The sequence below is a fragment of the Otolemur garnettii genome, unplaced genomic scaffold, assembly GCF_000181295.1.
Source record: "Otolemur garnettii isolate 467f Iridium unplaced genomic scaffold, OtoGar3 scaffold00028, whole genome shotgun sequence".
NCBI lineage: Eukaryota > Metazoa > Chordata > Mammalia > Primates > Galagidae > Otolemur > Otolemur garnettii.
This window is the reverse complement of record NW_003852423.1, coordinates 7,442,897-7,463,120: the sequence shown is the minus strand read 5'-3', so window position 1 is coordinate 7,463,120 and position 20,224 is coordinate 7,442,897. Positions and strand designations below refer to the sequence as shown.

The 20,224-nt window shown below is 42.0% G+C and overlaps 1 protein-coding gene and 1 pseudogene across 1 annotated transcript; one reads left to right on the top strand and one right to left on the bottom strand.

Annotated features, from left to right (window-relative positions):
• Positions 1-9,570: 9,570 nt before the first annotated feature.
• Positions 9,571-9,682, bottom strand: LOC111724886 (annotated as a pseudogene).
• A 4,456-nt stretch (positions 9,683-14,138) lies between these two features.
• On the top strand, positions 14,139-17,397 carry NPVF (neuropeptide VF precursor). The gene is made up of 3 exons (XM_003788515.2): positions 14,139-14,295; positions 15,546-15,952; positions 17,346-17,397. Exons 1-3 carry the CDS (start codon positions 14,158-14,160, stop codon positions 17,395-17,397), a joined length of 597 nt encoding a protein of 198 aa, XP_003788563.1. The 5' UTR covers positions 14,139-14,157.
• The last annotated feature ends 2,827 nt before the right edge of the window (positions 17,398-20,224 follow it).

Genomic DNA, 20,224 nt, shown 5'->3' with positions numbered 1-20,224 from the left:
TTTTAAAAGATTTTTTTTAATGGAGGAAGGGCGGGAGGGAAGAAGAAAGAAAAAAAGAAAAACATACCTGACCACAATATGAGTTGCAAACCTGAAACCTAGAATATATCGGGAAAAAAGTATTATAAATAAAAGGAGTAAAAGCATAGTATAGTCAAATCTATAATTCTATAAATCTGTAATGCTAGGAATGCTTAATAAAAGGTAAAAGGGTCTATAAATTCCATTTTTTCCCTTAGCACTTAAAAAAAAGGAAAATTCTGAGTTATGGACTAATAGTGAATATAGATAAAAGTGTCTCTGCTGTGAATAGGTGCTAGAATGTTTTATATATATACCACTTATATCCGTTCAAGGTGGGAAAGAGACTGAATAACAGTCAATCTTATATTTGTGGAAGACTAAATGATTAACCATTTTACATCAGAGTCTATCTCAATCCAATCAACTATATGGAAATTAGTCACTATAATAGAAAAAGTACTTAACTCAAAAGAGTTCATTCATTAATCACAGATCAACACATCAGAAAGATAATCTTTCTGCTTCAGCTCCCAGACTCTACTTATTTATTTATTCATTTCTGCAGCAGGTATTTGTTGAACTTTTTCAGTGTTCCAGGCATTATATAGAGCATGAATGATAAAACCATAGTCCTTAATAAAGGTCATGGAAGGGGAAAATACAAAATAATAAATAAACTAATCTGAAAATTAAAATGAATTTCCTTTAAAAAAAAAATGCTATAGGGGTAGGAGGCAAAAGGGGAAAATGTCGTATCCACTCTAGTACAAGTAGAGAAATCTTCACAGAGGAAGCAGTATCTCTGCCAGGACTCCAGAGATGAATAGAAGTTCACCACCAAGTTTCCAATGAAAGTCAAACTCTGAAAATAGAAAGGAGTAGAGCAAGTCTAGGAATGCCCCCATTAGGCCAGTATTTCCCAAGTGTTTACAGCTCTTACTTGAAAAACAGGACTCCCCTGTCAAAAGAAAGTTCAAAAATGCCAGATTCCACCACATTAAACAGTTTTCTTTACAGCTGGACTTCTCAGAACCTTTGCATTTCACAACATTTATGCCAACCAAATAGGGGAAATGATAACCTAAAGTGATCATCGGTTACGCCCTCAGTACAGAATTGGAACGGAGAGGAGTTGGTGCATCTAATGAATCTAGAAAAGAGACCCAGTCTAGAAAAGAGGCTTCAGAAAAGCTACCCTTTTCTTCATAGAACTTCAGGATCTACTTCCCTGTGTATACACTCCATGTCTATATTCACGAACCTATTTTCATGCATGTTTTGGTCCAAGATAAGAAAAAGCAATTATATGCTCCACTAATGAATGTCAGAGTGAGTCCCTTTTGACAAAAGCGGGAGGCAAGTCTTATGTCTCATTGCTCACACCAGCATTGCAACCATCCTTATTCCAAAAAGGTCGCCATTGCCATGAAGGACTCTAAAGAAGAGATGTCACCATCTGTTTCAGTGTCACAAGATTAGAAAACGCAGAGTTAAGATGCTGAACAACTTCCATATATAGAATGGGTGAAGACATCCTAGATAACTATAACAAATGCCAGCCCAGAAATTACTCTTCTTCTTTGTATCATAATCAACAAATAGATTGATAATCAATTCATCCCTTCACACCCACTTCATGTATGGAAAATAGTATGTGTTGAATGATGCTTTTTTTTTCCATCTGTGAAAAAAGTGCAATTTAAGTATATTTTAAGGAGTGCTAAATATTAATAAAAAGTAAGAGGGGGAAATTCAGATGGCCTAGATTATACACTGAAAGATGAATGACTCAGTCAGTCACTATTTCTGTGAACAGAACTTCAGAAATGCAGATAAAGTCTCTAGACCTGCTATATGATGCTATTTAAAACATGTACTCCTTGTATAATAGGCTGGAAAAGAACTATTCTATGGCTGAAAGGAGATTTAGATCTATGACTTACATTATCATGATGAATCTTCTATTAATATTAAAGTTCTATCCATCACATTGGAAATTTCCCTATAGAGTTTTTAACACGTCCCTCGTGCCTGCCCTAATATATAAATCATTGCCATCCTGAGAGGCCAGCACAGAATCTCCGATTATAACTTTTTCTGTATCACATCTTGTTCCATTTTATTTCTGTGCAGATTTAGTCCTTTTTAGGTTTAGCACACAGAAAGCCGCCCCCTCTTCATATCCGCACTGCGCACACAAACACTCTTCGTTCAGCTGTTCGGTAGTCTTTCCTCTTCCCCTTTTGTTTGCTGATAGTAAAATTAGCAGCAGTAACAAGTCAGCTCTGTAGGCTTAGAAACTTGGCTCAAGCTGTTAGTACAAGCCATAAATGCTGGCCAGCTTATATTTTGTCGCCTGTAAAATTGTTGGATACCATAGCTCAGATTCCTTGGTCGGTGGCCACAGTCTGCAAATGTCACATTTCATCAAAATCACTTCAGCAACTGTTGTTCACAGGCAAGTCCAAAGAGGGAGGGGGTGTCGCAGTAGGGCCACGTGGGAGGGTAGGACTTCACCACGGGCAAGAACAATGTGCTCCAGGTTCACAGGGTGACCATAATTGGGGGATCTGCAAGTTCAAGATGCTCCAAATTTAACTACATTCAAGGTTTTGGTTGGGGATGGGGGTAAAGAATAACAGGCCAAGAATCATGCAACAGACCTTTGTCTTTCTTCTGTACCAGAAAGAAAACCTAGAAGAGGAAAGTCCATCTTCTGCGGGCTTCCAAGCCACATTCTCCTCCCGCCCCGCCTGCAGCCCCCTTCCTTTCCCTCCCACCCACCCGCACACACACCCAGAACCCCAGGAGATAGTAGGAATGACAGCAGTGGCAGTAGCAGCAGCCAGTAACCAGTAGGACACTTACTGGGAGCTCCCTGGGCTGAGGATTCGGCCAGCCTTGCCAAGCACTTGCCCAGCTTTTTCTCCAAGTGAGTCCTTCGGAAACTTTGGGCCCCTGAACAGACAGCACATGGACCTTGGGTGGCTGCCCTTTATCCCCCAGCTTTACTTTGTTCCAGAATGTGGTCAACCCACATCACCCTCCTCCTCACCAACTCTCTTCATCATTTACCCCTCAGAAGGCTTCCCAGAGAGAGGCCCTGGTTTGCTGGTCAGGTTTCCTGCCCCAGGGAGAGGGGCCAGCATAGCACAGAGTGTCCTGAACTTTCTTTGCTAGCGTGTAGTAAGATGTGAGGGATGTGGCACAAAATGGCCCCAGACGGAGATGGAGAGTGCCTACTTCCAGCAGTGCAAGGGAGAAATTACCTGACAGATTTTTCATTCAAAAAAACTTTATAAATTTTTAAATCTTACTCTTTTAGAATGACCCATAAATGGGTCAAATGATCCAGAAGAGTAAAATAGATGTGATATGAATTCTTTATAATTATGGAAATAGTGGCTTCCTTATTGGTCACATGAGTCATGTAATGTGTAATTCCCTGTCTCGGGTTATTAATAATGGATACACAGTTCTCAAATTGTTCTAATGAACACTTCTAAAATACTTTCTGTCACTGAAAGCAAATATTTTATTGTAGATGGATATGCTTGTATGACGGAACGAAAATGTCCCACTATTACTACTTTTAATTGAGTGTAAACACTGTTTAAAAATTGACAGAGAGCAATGAAGCTAATTACCAAAAGAATCTATGCTTATATTTGGAATTATACACAAGGGTCTTATTTTTATTACCTCCAATATAAACATTTCTTACTGATCTCCACCTAGTTCACTATATGAAGAAAAGGTTGTGTTTCCAAGGAAGACTACCCAAGCACCAGGCAGAGAATGGCAAATCAGCCGACTTACTGGAAAAACTAACTTTTTTGCTCAAAAAACCCACTCTCTTTGGGCCCTAGAACGTTTCCTACCTTAGTAAACTCAGTGGAAAGAAATGAAGCAAGCCAGTATCATCATAGCAAAATAAAGAGCGTAAAACATTTAGGAAAGAGGCCCAAGCAGAAAAGAGTTTAGGACTAGTTAGGGACTAAACCATCTGGCCTTGAAACCCTCAGGACGGTGCTTTGTAGCTGGCGTGAGCCTAATGCTGGAAACAGGAGCGCCTCCAAATGCCAAAGAGAAATACCGGAGCCAGGGCTTCACCTGCCAGGGGAGAAAGGGAATCTTACAGGCTCTCAAAGTTGGCACTGCTTTTGATGGATAGATGGAGAAATAGCTGGGAATTATGCCCTCGGCTGCCCCTGGGGAAGAAAGATCCAGAATTTGTTTTGTTTTGTTTTTTTACCATTAAAGCCCCTTGTGAGCAACAAAAATATCACACAAGAACACCTGCTCGCAAAAACAAAGACCCAGATGGCACAGCTGAAAGCGCTGTCTGCTGGTATCACCAGGCTAGAATAGAGACTTCGCGAGCATCTTGAGAGAGAAACAGAGAAATTCCCGCAGCAACACAGAATGGTTGTCACCCTCTGACTGAACATCACGTCTGAACATACATTTCCAACAGCTGAAGGAGGAAGGCATTTCTCTCTGTGAGTGAGAGCGATGAGCCCAGAGTCTCACTCACAGTCTATCCAGCTGTCCTCATGCTCTGTCCAGCTGTCCTGGACACCTTTTGTATGGTCTTCCCAGTAGCGCCCCTCACCCTGTTCCACTCTCAGGTTCACAGAAGGATCTTCTATCTTACTGCAATGTGGCCAACCTCTAGTCTCAAATGACTTATTCAAGAAGGGGCACCTTGTCCAGACTGGGCCAATCAGAGTCCTTCCCTGGTACTTTGAATCTGGAACTGAGAAAGATTAAGGCAGTTCTTTACAAGATGACCAGAATTGAAGATATGTAAACTCTATTGACAAACAGAGAACTTTAAACATCTAGACATATTGGGAGGAGATAATGAAACAGATGCAGAGAGAAGAAGTGAGAATCCAAGAGAAAGTCTCAATGGTGATTTGAGTCCTTGGCTCCAGGTATTCTCTATAAGTCCCAATCCCATTCATAAGTCATCCCAGTATGCTTATAACGAATTCCCCATTTTGCTCAAAGACATTAGCAATTTCAATAATGTACAACCAAGAAGTAACTTATCAGGTAAAGAAGAGCCTCATTTTGCAGCTGTGCGATAGGAAACCTTCCACTACAAAATATTTACAAGAATAGGAACCTGCCCAGGGTGGCAGGGAGGGCCAACAGGAGCCCACCATGATTCCTTTCCCTATTCTGTCTTTCACAGTGAGTGCTCTGTTAATCCTGGATCTCAGGGTCTCTCCAGGATCTAGGACTCCTTCTGCCTGGATATTTATCCAAGTAAGATCAAATTAAAATACACATTAAGGGAAGTTTGGAGGTGGTAAATTTAAATAAACAAACCATCCTAGAATATTTGAGAGCACATTATAGAGCTATTCTACTGCTCCTAACCTAGAGGTTGGGTGATGAGGCAGGGACAGGGTGGGGTGGTATTATACACTGAAAATCTGTATCACTCTACTAGCTGGATGCCACTAAGTCATGAGTCACTGGCTACTCCCAACAATGAATCAGGGAGACATCTCCACTCATGCTCATCAGCCAGTATCCAGCACACATATTCTAAAACTGCACTGGATCCCTCAAGGATATGTTTAAAATAGGCTATTGTCCCTATAAGTGGTACGCCTGTTTGGGCATCTAACTAGGCTCTAAAACCCTTACCAGCTTTATCTATTTTATTTTTTATTATATGTTCACAAAAGGGGAATATCTGGTCTCTTAAACTCACCAATGTAAAACCAGGTAAGTTTGTTTTGTTTTTTTTTTCTAAACCTGGTAAGTTTTAAAACCCAGTATACAACTAACACCATTAAGTATGTTAAAAATAATAATGTCAGGCAAATTATGTTTGTTGCTTAATTGAGCAAGAACAAATTGGAAATTGGGCAGCCCTCAAAACCAGAAGAGATTCAGAGAAATGTGGCCTGCGACATGGGCAGGCAGCATTTATGGACAGAGAAATGTTAAGGCCGGTACAGAGCCAGCCAGATGGGTTATAGCGCCATGTTTTTTTCCTTACCTGAACATGTCTGATGAGTTGGCCACCAGAAACTGACAGAAGCTCAGCTGCAGCGATTGGCTCAGCTACTTCCTATGAGAGCATACTCCTAAGTTAGGCTGCCCATGGGCTTAGATACTAAGTTAGGTTGCTGTTCATTATGCGAGGACACACAGGCATTCTGAGGCCAGCTTTAGTTTAATTTAACAGGTATTTAGTGAGGATCACATTAACATTGATTTAGCTCATTTAACCTCAATTAGAACAGAAATTTTCACTCTAGATTTCATCTTTTAGAATCAAAACATGGCTAGAAAAATCCTCTTTTAATTAAATTTATACCCAAAGTTATTGCTATAAGTTCAAAAGTATGTTTTTCAGTGTTCCTCTTAAGACAACAACAATAATTTGGCTGAAGATTTTCCTGCTTGCTTGCTTGGAATTAGGTAAGTTTTATTTGTCACGGAATGGGTTGAATTTAACCAGCAGAACTATTATACCATGTTGTAATTCCTGGCTGTATCATGGACACATCCCTTTGGGTGGGAGTGGGGAGGGTCTAATAAAACCAACATTGAAGAGAAATAGAAACCTCTTCTCAGTGCTGAAGACCCACTATGACCCAAGGGATAGAGGCACCCACTGAGTATGAGGTGCTGACATGCGCTCACAGGTAGAGCAGAGAATCAGGTGGTCTTGCCAAGCCAAAGCACTGGTGACAGCAAGAAGGGAGTCAAGGTGCTGGTGTGGGAGTGCAAAGGTGGTCAGCACCGGGCCAGCTGCTGCTCAGATCCATGGACCTTTACAGAACCTCTCACCAGCAGCACCAAGCAGCTCAGGAACAGCATGGCCCCCTATCGAAAAGAAAAGTCAAACAACCCATTGACTTGCATATTTCCATCCATCCCCTTTTCATCTGAGATGATAGAGCATCTGGAAAGGTCCACATCACTGATGATGCTCATTCTGATTAGTTACACATCTGCCCCTGTTCCTGTTGGAGATGGGGAATTGCAGTTATCCCTGCAATCATCCTCCACAAGCCACATCAGCATAGGTTTCAGCAACAGATTTCCTCCCCAGTGAAGATGTGGCCAGGCTGGTAGGAGAGGGCAGGCTACGGACTAGACCAGGTCTTTCCTAACCTAATCAAAGCACGTTAGCACTTGAAGGGTGCATTCTACATTTTAGAGTAGAATCTAAAAAAAAAAAAAAAAAAGTCAAACAAAACATACAAATTCAAAATATTGAAAAAGCACATTCTTTCTAAGAAACCAAATTGTCCCGCCCAGGTTGCAATGACAGGATAGCTGCTTGCTTTTAGAAATCTCAAAAGCAAGACTGGCTAGAAAGAAAAAAAAAAAATCTCAGTGACGGTCTTGGTTTCCATTACCTATACTCGTGTAAAAGGTACGTGTTGTTTTAGCTAAACATCTGGGCTTTGGCCCTCATGTACAAAATTCGGAGTTTTCTTGACAAATTGGCAAGAGGCACCACAATCCCCTGCCAGGCCAGTAAAAGCACATTTTACCTACAAGGGGGAAAAAAGTCACTAAAAAATGAAACTGAAAATATGTAAAAGCTGTGTTGTAGAGGGGCCACTTCCTAATCAGCCTTACACAATGACTCTAGAAAACTCTAAAAAATACTGCCTCTCCGTATCTTTTGAAAGATCTAATACTGGTACTGTTTGCTCCATATGTTGCTCGAAAATATGCCCATTAGATAGAGGGCCCTTGCCATTGAGTCAAGCTTCTAGGATAAATCATGAGAATTACTTTTTATAAATATTTAATGTTTATTCTTGTATTACACAAATTGATTCTTTAAGTTACTTCCACTAGAATTGAATTGCAACTGCTTTTACTCCATGGAGGAATAATCTCACATTTCCACTGGCACTTTCTAAGGCCCTGGCATTGTAATCTGTCATAGTGAAAAGCACAGAAGTAAATACAATTCTTCTCTCAAAATATGGCAAGCTCATTATAACAAGCCACTCATAAATCTGGAAACCAAAGTACCACCATACATTTTTAATAATAATTTTATAGAATATAATTTACATAGGATGCTTTTACTTGGAACAAAAGTAGGTATTTCTTTCTCCTTGCCACACATAATGATGAAATGAATTATACTACATACAGTAATACCACCACCCACCTCTAAAGAAGACCTGAAATTAGGTAACAAATGGTTGCAAAATACTGTGCAAACATGAAGTGCAAAATAAGACTCCAATGTCTGGGCAGCTCCCGTACTCAGTGGGTAGGGTGCCAGCCACATACACTGAGGACGGCGGGTTTGAACTTGGCCCAGGCCAGCTAAAACAACAAGGACAACAATAAAAAATAGCTGGGTGTTGTGATGGGCGCCTGTAGTCCCAGCTACTTGGGAGGCTGAGGCAAGAGAATCGCTTAAGCCCAAGAGTTAGAGATTGCTGTGAGTTGTGATGCCCTTGCACTCTACTGAGGGCAACATAGTGAGACTTTGTCTCAAAAAATAAATAAAACTTTAAAAAAGACTCTAATGCCCATAAATTTTTTATAACAATCAGATTATGCTTAGATGGGAAGGAAGAAATAAATGTTGTAAAAATCAAATGCCTGCGAGTAAACTGCTGGACTGAGGAGAAGGGGTCTATAACAAGGTTCCTCCAGATATTAAATTAACCACTTCCTTGGTAGACCTCATCGTGGGCTTAGGAAGCATAGATCATTGTGTGGAGTGACCTAACCCTTCTACAGAAAGATGTAAGTAGAAACTTGCAGCTCATAGCACAAAAACAACCCCTTATTTGAAATATTTTGCTAGAAGCACAGATAGAGTAGAGCCTTACAAAGTCCTAAACCCAAACTCAAGTCAGTGCCCTTTATGATTGGTGAAATCAATTGTCCCCCCAGACTAAGTGTCCACTAGAGGTCAGGATGCAGCTAGTGGGCATAGAGAGAGAATAAGCCATCAGAAAAGATTTCTGTTCTGAGGTTTGCCTAGAGAAAGATCCTGAAGCATCATCAGGCAGCCCTCCTTAGGGCCGTGCAGTCCCTTTCACATCCTTCCTGGTGCTGGACACAATTGTTGCCCATGCTCATGATAAGATCCTTCAGAACAGATTGATCTCATCAAGCTGCAGGATCACCAGCTCAGCTATAACTAAATAAACCTAAACTCACATGCCACCTCCTTATTTCTAATTGTCTCAGTCTGTGAATCCCCAACAGGAGGACGTCTAGACATGATTTCAGGACAACCTAAGCTCTAATAATGTAAGAATCACAGTAAAGAGAAAACTCTTGTCAATGGCCAATATGGGGAAAAATAATTAACAAATAACTTCAGTTTTAACTCCTGTCCCCAGCACTAACGAAAAACTTATTCATTCATTCACGAAGAAATAAAATTTCCTAAGCACTTGTGCCATCAACAATGATCTGCAAAGCCAGTGCTTCTGTCACCAAGTTTTCAGATCAGTGGAGGGGACAGGACAAGTCAGAGTGGTAAGAGAAATGATTAGTGAATTACGAAGAGGGAGCTACTGGGGCTGGCAGTCCAGAGAAACTTTTCACAGCATCGGATGCCTCAGCTGAGGCCCAAACAATGAATAGATGTAAGAAGATACTACACTTGATCTTAGCCAAAAGGCCCAGAAGCGATAATAGATGTAAGAAAAGATGCGAGTGGATGAATATTTGACGCAGAAGAAAATCACGGGCAGAGGCCTGGAGATAAGAGAAGACTCATTCATTTGGAAGAACAGAAAGAAGTGTGTCATAAAACAAGAGTCAGTGGGGCACGGCAAGAGTCAACGCTACAGAAGTAAGCAGAACGCAGATCATGAAAATGAAAGGCATAAATGTTCCGTGTTTTATAAAAATGTTTCTGATTATACTGTGGAGGAAAAATTGGAAAAGACCAAGAAAAGGAGCTAGGCAAGGCAAAATGATAACTTGAATAATGGCAGATTTAAGAGCTACTTAGAAGTTGGAAGATGATATACTCAATTGGGCAGACTAGCATGGTCACTAAGTAGTCAGACTTTGGGGGTTCAAATCCTGGCTCTGACCCTCATGAGGAAAGTTACTTAATTCTTTGGCACCTTAGTTTACCTCTCTATAGAATAGGAACAGTAATAGTACCTTGTTGTGGGATTATTATGAAAAATAAGTTAGTGAGTTCTATTTTTTTTTTTTTTGAGACAAAGCCTCATTTTGTCACCCTTGATACAGTGCCGTGCCATCATAGCTCACAGCAACCTCAAACTCTTGGGCTCAAGCGATCCTCTTGCCTCAGCCTCCCTAGTAGCTGGGACTATAGGTGCCTGCCACAGCACCCAGCTGTTTTTAGAGATGGGGTCTCACTCTAGCTCAAGCTGGTCTCAAACGCCTGAGCTCAGGCAGTTCACCCACCCCAGCCTCCCAAGTGCTGATGAGTGAGTTCTTCAAGTGCTTGGAATAGTCCCTGTCACATAAGTCTAAAATATTGTCTATTACTAAGTGTAATAGGGAAAAACTAAAAACAGCACAATTGTTCATCAACTACAGAGTGGGATGTGGGAGGAAAACAAGAGCATCTGGACTTGATAAAGGAATGGCTGACAGTAACTGGGCCAGTTACTGCTTTATTGACTCTCAACTCCAAATCTCCCCTTCATTGCACACTTTGAGATAAGGGAGATGGACGCAGTACACATTTTTCCTTGGCAGTAGGCACAGTTTATTTATTTATTTATTTTATTGTTGGGGATCCATTGAGGGTACCAGAAACCAGGTTACACTGATTGCATTTGTTAGGTAAAGTCCCTCTTACAATCGTGTCTTGCCTCGAAAAGGTGTGGCACACACTAAGACCCCACTCCTTCTCTCTTTCTGCTCTTCCTTTCCCCCACCCCTCCCTCCTCCTTTCGCTCTCTGCGCTCCCCTTCCCCCACCGTGTCATTAATTGTCATTAATTGTCCTCATATCAAAATTGAGTACATAGGATTTATGCTTCTCCATCCTTGCGATGCTTTACTAAGAATGTGTTCCACTTCCATCCAGGTTAATACAAAGGCGGTAAAGTCTCCATTTTTTTAATGGCTGAACAGTATTCCATGGTATACATATACTACAGCTTGTTAATCCATTCTTGGGTTGGTGGGCATTTAGGCCGTTTCCACATTTTGGTGATTGTAAATTGAGCCAGCAGGCGCAATTTTAAGATTTGTCAGTAGAAGGCACTGGAGAGTCACTGCCCGGCTAGTGGCACCTGTGGGGAACATCCAGTCATGTTCACCTCCATGAGTTTCACTGGAAGATTTCACAGATATCCCAGACTAGGCCCACCGGCACCCAGAAGAATGTCTCCTGCTTGAGTCTGCAAACAAGTTCTGGCCTGGGCAACACAACAAACCTCCCTGCCACCATCTGAATCCCATTGGTTCTTTCCTTGGATACTCTCCCTCAGCCCTAGTGTATTCTTTACCTCTTTGTAGTTAGTTCCCTGTTATAATTACTAATTCTTTACAGTAATCATTTCCTGTTCAAATGACCATATGTCTCCTGTCTCCTGATCAGACCCTGTCTGATGCAGCACTATTTGTCCAAATGAGAAACACAGGGGGAGAAATAGGTACTGAAAAGATAAATTCCATTTTGGACATCTTGGACGTGAGATGCTTGTAGGACATCCAAACATTCTCTGGTGCGAAGCTGAGTATAGGGGAGTCTAAAGACCAGGAGACGTGAACAGGCTAGAGAGATGGGCTTAGAAGTGAGTGTGGTGTCAGCCAGTTATGAGGGTGCTCGCTTAAAGCCTGGGAAGACTCGCTTAAGCCCAGGAGTTTGAGGCTGCAGTGAGCTGTGATCATGCCACTGCACTCCAGCCTGGGCAAGATGGCAAGACCCCCAACTCAAAAAAAAAAAAAAAAAAAAAGAATAAGTGAGAGGCTTAAAGCCTTTAAAATCTTAGTAAATGAAACACCTGTTACGTAAATGCCCCAAATCAGGGAGATAGGCTTTTTGTTACTTTTTTGTGCACTCATATGTCTCATCAAGAAGCCCAAACCCAATTAATTTGAATGTACGTGTAGCTAGCTGTGTACTTCACCAGCAGATTTATGATGATTTCATACTGTGTATGTCAGGTAATACTGTTCTATATCTCTTAATGTTTTCAAAGCTAATGAAAGACATGGTTTAAAAGCTCCAAGGCCTATATTAGCACAACAACTCTAATTACACTCCAAACCTGGAAGCCTGCCCAACTGGAGGCAGGGGAGCAGTTAGTCACATCGGCTGCTCTGGAAGCTGACTGGAATCAGAAGAACTCCCATCAAAGTACCAGCACCCCAAGCAGCAGCACTGAAAACAGGGCAACTGCTTAAGTCTCATGTTACTTGAAAATGACAACTAGCCACAAATACATCTTGAAGGGAACCAGCCCAAGGTTCTCTATTCTTTCTGGAGTGTGAACTCAGTCAACAGAACTTACGCCTTGCTTCAGCCATTTCTCAAAAGTTTGGATCTACTGACCACAAAGAAAAGGAAGTTCCCATCAGCAGTTTGCAGAAGAACAATTTGGAAGAGAAATGTAGTAAATCCTTAGGGAAATTAAACCCAAATAACCCAATAATAGCATTATGAAATTAACACTAGACTATGAATTGAATTAATTGCCTCCAACTGTGGGGAGTCTCTGGCTACCACTGACCAAAACAAATGGGGCCCCTGAGGTCAAATTCCTCAAGAGAGGCTGCAGGCATGGTGCCTGTGGCTCAGTGGGTAGGGCGCTGGCCCCATATACCAAGAGTAGCAGGTTCGAACCCGACCCTGGCCAAACTGCAACAAAAAAATAAAAGATAAAAAAAAAGAGAGAAAGAGAGGCTGCAGGCAAATTTGATGTCAAGGCACCACAAGGGTTCACCTACTGATGCTTCTCAACCTTCTAGCTTATTCTGAAGGTCTTCAGTCCAGAGACAGGGCTTCACTTTGCCATCTCATACATTAAATTATGTATAGTAAGTTGGTGAGAGAAGCTAGAAGGGGCACAATTCTTCACACAACACAGCAGTGTCATGACTTTTTGTGAGTCGAGTAGAAGCCAGACTGTTGGAAATCTATGGAAAGTCTTTGCCTCCTGAGAGAGTCCAGAAGGGACTGATGGAGGAAAAAGAAAAAGTTTCCCTAGAAACTTTTCCCTAGGCAACCTAGGGATAGGGCAGAGCTTTAGGAGACAGTCAGCTATGCTGAAAGATACTCACTTTGGCATTTCAGTAAATACGTATTTATTTTGTAAATTCTCCTTCAATGCTGGGGAGCTCAAGATTGCCTAAGTAATAAGGACCCTGGAAGCAACGAAGGGCTCAGGCGTGTGCCTCACCAAACCTCTGCTAGTGATAGAAATAAAAACCTGGTGATTCATGCAGTTTTGCCAAATAAGACCCACAGGGCAAATTCTAAGGGCCTTACCTGCCTCCCGCCGCTCCTGAGCCAGCCAGTTGTCCAAACGCCCCCTGAATGTTTGCTCTTGTGCACATCCTTTGCATTAGCGCTGACATTTCCACCTGAAGCTTCATAATAACCAAACAGCATCTACAAACAATTAATTCATGGCATTTCATTGGGGGTATTATGTGCCTTCTGATTCTTTTCACATCTTAATTTTGTTTGACATTTTGAAAATACGAGGCCTAATTTTCTTTTGCGTGAATTTTAAAAAAAAAAGGAAACATAGCTAACACGGATTAAATAATTTTTTCCCTCCCTCACGAATTGACTCAAATGCCAAAAACAAAAGACTTTTTGTTCTAGCTCCTAGAAATGAAGCATTCTGTTTATTTGGAATCTTAATGACTATCACCCCAAACTTACCTGATTAGACGCTCTTTCCTAATGAGGAAAATTATTTTTAAAGTTAATGGATGTGTAAGCATAAACATTTCTATCTTCCCAGAATGAATTACTCACATTCCTTACATGCACATTTTAGTTACACACTCTAATTAATATGAGTACTCAACATGTGTGGGATTGATTTCACCGTCAAAACAAAATAAACCTACCCTTTGTCTTTAGATGGTATAAAAACAGCACGCTGTCCCTTCTTGTAGACACTGGGCTGCACGAATAGACTTAATTTTAGACTTGGACGAAATGGAAATCATTTCATCAAAACAATTCATTTTACTGACTCTAGCCACTTCCAGCTTGTTAACATCAAACATCTTGTGCACAGATGAATTCATCATGCCCAATCTCCACAGCAAAGAAAATAACGACAAATACTCGGAGGTAAGTTTTGAAAAATCTACCTAACATGTGCCCTACGTCTCATAATTCTGTAAAGATTGAAGCGTCGGTTTGTACTTTGTTTTTTCTGCCAAACGTCAGCCTTCCTAGGACAGTGTATTGATGAAATTTGCATTAGTTAGCGCGACAGCAAACAGTGTAGCTTCTCTAAGGACAAGTGAAGCAGAGAGTATGATCCTTAGCAAGCATAGGTGCATGGATAATTGTCAATGAACTCAGAAGTGTGTATTTGTAAGAAACATTTACAGAAATTGCATATGGATAACTTCCAACTGGACATTTGTTTTAGTTACAAATGAAAAAGATTCATTGTTCTTTTCTGCTTAGCAATTACAAGCTGGTAAGCTTGTAGTAAATGTATACCTAAGTAAAAAGGTCTATCCCAGAGGGTAAAACTGAAAGTGACCTTTACTTTCTTCTTTATGTTTTCACATAGAGTATTTCATGTACAGTATTTTCCAGGTTTCCTGAAATTACTGCATATTACCCATTTTACCCAACTTACAACCAAAAAGCAATCACTTAAAAATCCTTATATGGACAAATCTTTATAAGACTAAATCTAATTAAATAGTCACTGTATGTTAAATGGCTCCTGTAAAGTTGGTATATTTGGGGTGTAGTAACCCGTAAAACATTGGTCTTTGACTACAAATGTAATTTATATTCTAATAAGAATACAATTGGTTTCTTGAGAAATGCTTTTAGATCGAAACTCCAAGTAAGAGAGAATGAAAAGAAAATTCAGTGGGGCCTCCAACAACTGTACCCCAAAACCTGACTAGCGTCTCTTTCCATGTTGCCATCACGTTGGTCTTTAAAGAGGGGGACACGAGAAACAAGAAATGGGAGATGGAGGTTTCTCTAAAATCAAAATATAAAGACATATAAAATATTTCATAAACAACATGAATCAAAACACGGAAAGAGAATAAAATAAACTTTGCCTCATTTCAATACTTCATTATGTTCCCGCTGCTCCAACTCATTACTATACTTACTATATATATTTTATTAATATTTTATAGTTGTCTTACAATAGTCTAGGGACAGAGAAACTAGATTGCTTTAAGAAGCTTCATACGAATTATTTATTAAAAATTCTGCACATAAGAATACAAACTTTGTTTATAGCTTTAACAATCCAGCATATTAAAGTTTAGATTTAATGGGGCTTAAATCCATTGCTTATAATGAGAATATATGATTATAATGGTCATTTCTAATTATAGCCCAGAGGACACCCAAAAGGAGAAAAGGAAAGAAATCTCAATTTTGAGGAATTAAAAGATTGGGGGACAAAAAATGTCATTAAGATGAGTACACCCACAGTCAACAAAATGCCACACTCAGCAGCCAACTTGCCTTTGAGATTTGGGAGGACCATAGAAGAACAAAGAAGTAACAGGGCAATCGCCAACCTGCCTCTGAGATTTGGAAGGAATATAAAGGCAAGCATCTCGAGATGTGTCCCTAATCTGCCCCAGAGGTTTGGGAGAACAACAACAGCTAAAAGTGTCTCGAAGACACTGGGCGATTTGTGTCAACAATCGGTGCACTCACCCTCTGCCAGTGAGTTACTTCGTTCCATGACCTGCCAGCCCCAAGAAATCCAGAGTCCTAATCAAAAACAAACAAGGTAAATATCTAAAAACCAAAATGCATGCATAGTTGGGTAGAGCTTGTCCTGAAACTTTGAAAATGACTACATGTTTTCAAAATATGTTTCTAAGGAAGTAAGTTTCTTAGAAGCAGAAAGGCAAACACACAATGAACTAAATACCTATACATTGAGAACTATTAGAAGGTCAGGTACAATAAGCATATCTCTTGGTGTAAAATCCTGCATGGCTTTCCCTCCACTCCACAGGGGCACCAATCTCATTTTTCTTTAGTCCATGCAATGACAAGCTATTGTCTGACTCTGTGACATGAGAGTTCCCCAAGAGAGGGCTGTCTTCAAGCACAAAGGACACCACCTCAAAGACCCAGGTCTCAAATGTAGAAGGTTTTCTTTCTTTAATCAATTTTTTTTCTTTTTTCTGGATCTCATTTTGTAAATACATCCCGTTACAATCATCTTTTGTATTAAGAAATATTTATTTTCTACTACGTACCAATCAGAGTGCAAGGTACTACAAGAGATTTAAAAACTTAACAAGCTACTTACTTATTTTCTTGTAGAGAATATATGTTTAAAAAAAAATTCTTCTTGATATGAAGTAGAATGCAATGTGAGACCACTGCTTTATCTGAGACCTTCTCAGAACACTCCTGCTTTATTTTTTCATAGTACTTATGCCCATCTGAAATATATTTAGGGGTCATTGCCTTTACTAGAATTTCAGTTCTATAAAACCCAAAATTTATATCCCAGTGCTATATCTCAGTGCCTAGACCTGTGTCTGCCATGTAGTAAGCCTTCAATATTTGCTAGGATGAATGAAAGAAGAGAGGCGCTAATAAGGCCTACAGTGGGTCAGATAAAAGAGCACTTCTTAAATATAGGAATCTGCTTTTGTAAGACTCACTGGAGGGGGGAGGTCACTTTCGGATAAAGGGGAGAAGATAAGCAAAGGCATGAAAGCAAGCTGAGCCGAGAATAGCCAAGGCTTGGTTTGGAAAGAGCAAGGAGGATAGAAGAGGAGAGGAAAGGAGGCGAGGCAGAGAGTCAGAGCACAGAGTACAGACATTTGGGCCAGGGCAAAGACTACCTGCATCATTCATCTGGAGAGGAAGAACCACTGACATTTCTACAGAGGTCCAGGGAGGTTATACAGAGGCAGAATCTGGCAGCTAATTAGCTGTTGGGAAATAAGACAGTGGTGAGAGAGAGAAGACTCAGTGGTTAAGTTTTCAAGCCTGAGTGCCCATCACAAGCTCAGCGTTCCTTCAATATCTCATTCATTTCAAGTACAACACAATTCAACTCAAGTATAATGAGGCAATTAAGATTATGGCTTGTATTTTCATCTGTTCTTGCACGCTATTCTTCTGATAGAAGAGAACACTGCGTACTGCTTCCATTTTAGGAGACTGGTATTCAAGAAAACAGACGACGCAGAATTGAAACAGGAAAAATAAGCAATCTGGAGCCTCCTGCCCCTAACGATGGTAGGAAGCGTGGACTGTAATCCACAGACAGCTCTGTAGCGAAGGCGGCAGAAGAGTGGCTGCCTTCACACCATGAGTTATGTTTCCTTGATAGCAATTTGTCCTTGTCAGTACAGCTCGTATCTTGAAAGTTGTTCAAAAAACAATTTAAAGAATACTTGTAATAAAGTTGAAGTAATTTTTGTCTGAATAAAAAGAGCATTGCAAATTCTTAAGAAATCTGTGGTGAGAGAGAGAGAGAGAGAACTTCATCACTACCCTATATGAAAATCGTGGGCACACTTAATTAAAAAAAGTAAATAGAAGAGTAGCAAAACTCATGATGAAAATTAAATAATTGAACAGAATGACACGATTGACAAATAAGTGAACAAGGATAACAAATCCCTCAAAAACATGTTATATACATTCTTTCCATTGACTCGACTGTTAGGGAATCTGTGATAGATTGAAATTTTAAAATCTGGCATCTGCCTGTGTAATATTACAAGACAAGGGCAACTTAGATTTGAGGGAGATAAAAGACCTCTCTTAGGGTCTCCAGAAACATGCCACTGTTGTATCTCTTTTTTCCTCACTTAACATCCCAGGGTTTTGATTTGCAAGAAAAAAAAACAATTATAAATTCAGTACACCAGAACAGAAATATATAGAGATTCAACTTTAGACCTATGAATATGAAGTCCTTAATCAAATGTAACTGGTTTATTGAACAGTCCACCCCATAGGGTGCACACAGGAAATGGTTTGCTTTTTCCCCCATCATGCCCCCAGCTGGGCTGTGTTGAATCTCCCTCCCTTGCTGGGTAGAGACCCCTTAACAATACCCTGGACAGATTCCATAACCGACTCGGTCACTTCTGAATATTAAAAAACTCCATCAAGTCCAGTTGAAGACACCAACCTCATATCCAAAGTAGCGTCCCCTCCTCATCGCTGGCTGTCTGGGCTGGTGGCTGCAAGGGCCCCAAGCCCGGATGGACTAAGCCTGCTCTTGCGCTCTCCCTCCCACTTCTCACCTCAGAAGAGGGTGGTGGGGTGGGACCCAGCAGGCCCTGGAAAGCCATCTGCCCTCCTACCTCCCCCAGGGTGTGTGGCTGGATGCGAGAAGGGTGCGGGACGGTCAAGAGAGGCTGTCCATAAAGTCGCTGCCACCTGAGTGCTTTCTTCAGGAAGCCACATGGGGGCCTTCAGGCCACCCAGGTCACCGAGCTGGGGGACCTGGATGCTACTTGATCTCTCCCAACTACCCTCGCCTCATGGGCACGCCCCATAGCCTCTTGCTGCCAAAAGGAAAAGCTGGAGCCAGTGACCTTCCCAGGGCCCACCTGAGGCACAGAAAACGCAGTGGTGGCAGCTGTGCCAAGGGCCGGCTGCAGGAGCCCCTGGCCACTCCGGCTTCACCCTGCTGCCGGCGCCAACCGCGGGTCAGCAGCGGGGTGCCAGCGTGCGGTCACCACCCCGTCCCCGCCAGTGACTCTCCGGGAACCCCTCTCTCGAGGCTCTGGGGGCCCTTGCCCCACTGCAAGTCTCGGGGCATGGCGGAGGCAGGGCAGCTGTGTCTCGGCTGTGTCTTAGCCACCCACGAAAGGGGTGTGTGGCCCCGACTGTCCGTGCTCTCTTTGACAGGGTCAGGATTTAGCGCCTCTTTATCTCCAGATTCGGTCTCCAGTCACCAGCTCTGGGCGTCGGAGAAAGCATCACGCACACCCTGCTACCCTGATGTATAAACTAAGGCCACTTGGTCCCTTGGCAGTAAAGGGAAATTTCTCGTCATAGAACATGGGTTTTTAACCTAAACCCCAGCATTTGTGGGAAATGTTCACTTAGACGTCAGCCTTCCCTATCTACTTGGCCTACTCTGTTAGACCCCACCCGGCTCCCACAAGAAGCCGTCCACGTAAGTCTAGGCAGAGTCTGCGATTTTGCTAAGGATTTGCGGGATACCGAGGAGGGGTCAGGTCCTCCCGCAGTTCACCAGGCTCCTCACCCCACGGGCTTGTCTCCCACGTCTGTGGTTAACTAGCCCACCCGCAGCTCCCTCCTCCCCACCCTCTGTTGTTCACCCCAGGGTGGCTTCGTGGGAGTACCATCCCTGCAGTCACACGGAGCCCCACGCTTGGTGAAGCGCCCTGATGTTGCTATCATGTAATTCAAGGGGCTCTGCATTTTAAGTTTGCACTGGGCGCCGCATATCAGGTGGCCTGTCCTGCGTCCCCCAAACTCAGCCACACTAGCGCCTCTAACATCCAGTTCCTCCCTGGGTTTATTAACCAGAGCAGCTTCCATTTTCTCCACGAAACCAGGTCCAGCCTCATGCAGGAGGCTTCCGTCCTACAGCGGGTGTAAACTGTAACTCCATGACTTAGGAGAGGTAGCCAAAATCCACATTTATTTTTATGTCCCACTGCCTCTATACAAGGGGGGGGAGAGGGTGTGCAGAAATCTTCTGCTGACCCTTGGTGGAAACTTACCTGGATGCCATGAAGTTCACTGCCTTTTGTTGTTTTGTTTAGACAGGGTCTCACTCTGTTGTCCAGGCTGGTGTATAATAGCATGGTCATAGCTCACTGCAACCTCAAATTCCTGGCCTCAAGCCACCCTCTGGTGTCAGCCTCCGAAGTAGCTGGGACTATGGGTACGTGGCACCATGCATGGATAATTTTTTAATGTTTTTATAGAGACAGGATCAAGCTACATTATTCAGGTGGGTCTTAAACTCCTGGCCTCAACTGATCCTCCTGCCTCAGCCTCCCAAAGTGCTAGGATTACAGGTGTGAGTCACCATGCCCAGCCC

Coding starts and splice junctions, on each gene's coding strand:
- NPVF (XM_003788515.2), top strand. CDS start 14,158: ATGGAAATCATTTCATCAAAACAATTCATTTTACTGACTCTAGCCACT. Junction 14,296..15,545: donor ATAACGACAAATACTCGGAG/GTAAGTTTTGAA, acceptor TTCTAATTATAG/CCCAGAGGACACCCAAAAGG. Junction 15,953..17,345: donor CCTAATCAAAAACAAACAAG/GTAAATATCTAA, acceptor CTTCCATTTTAG/GAGACTGGTATTCAAGAAAA.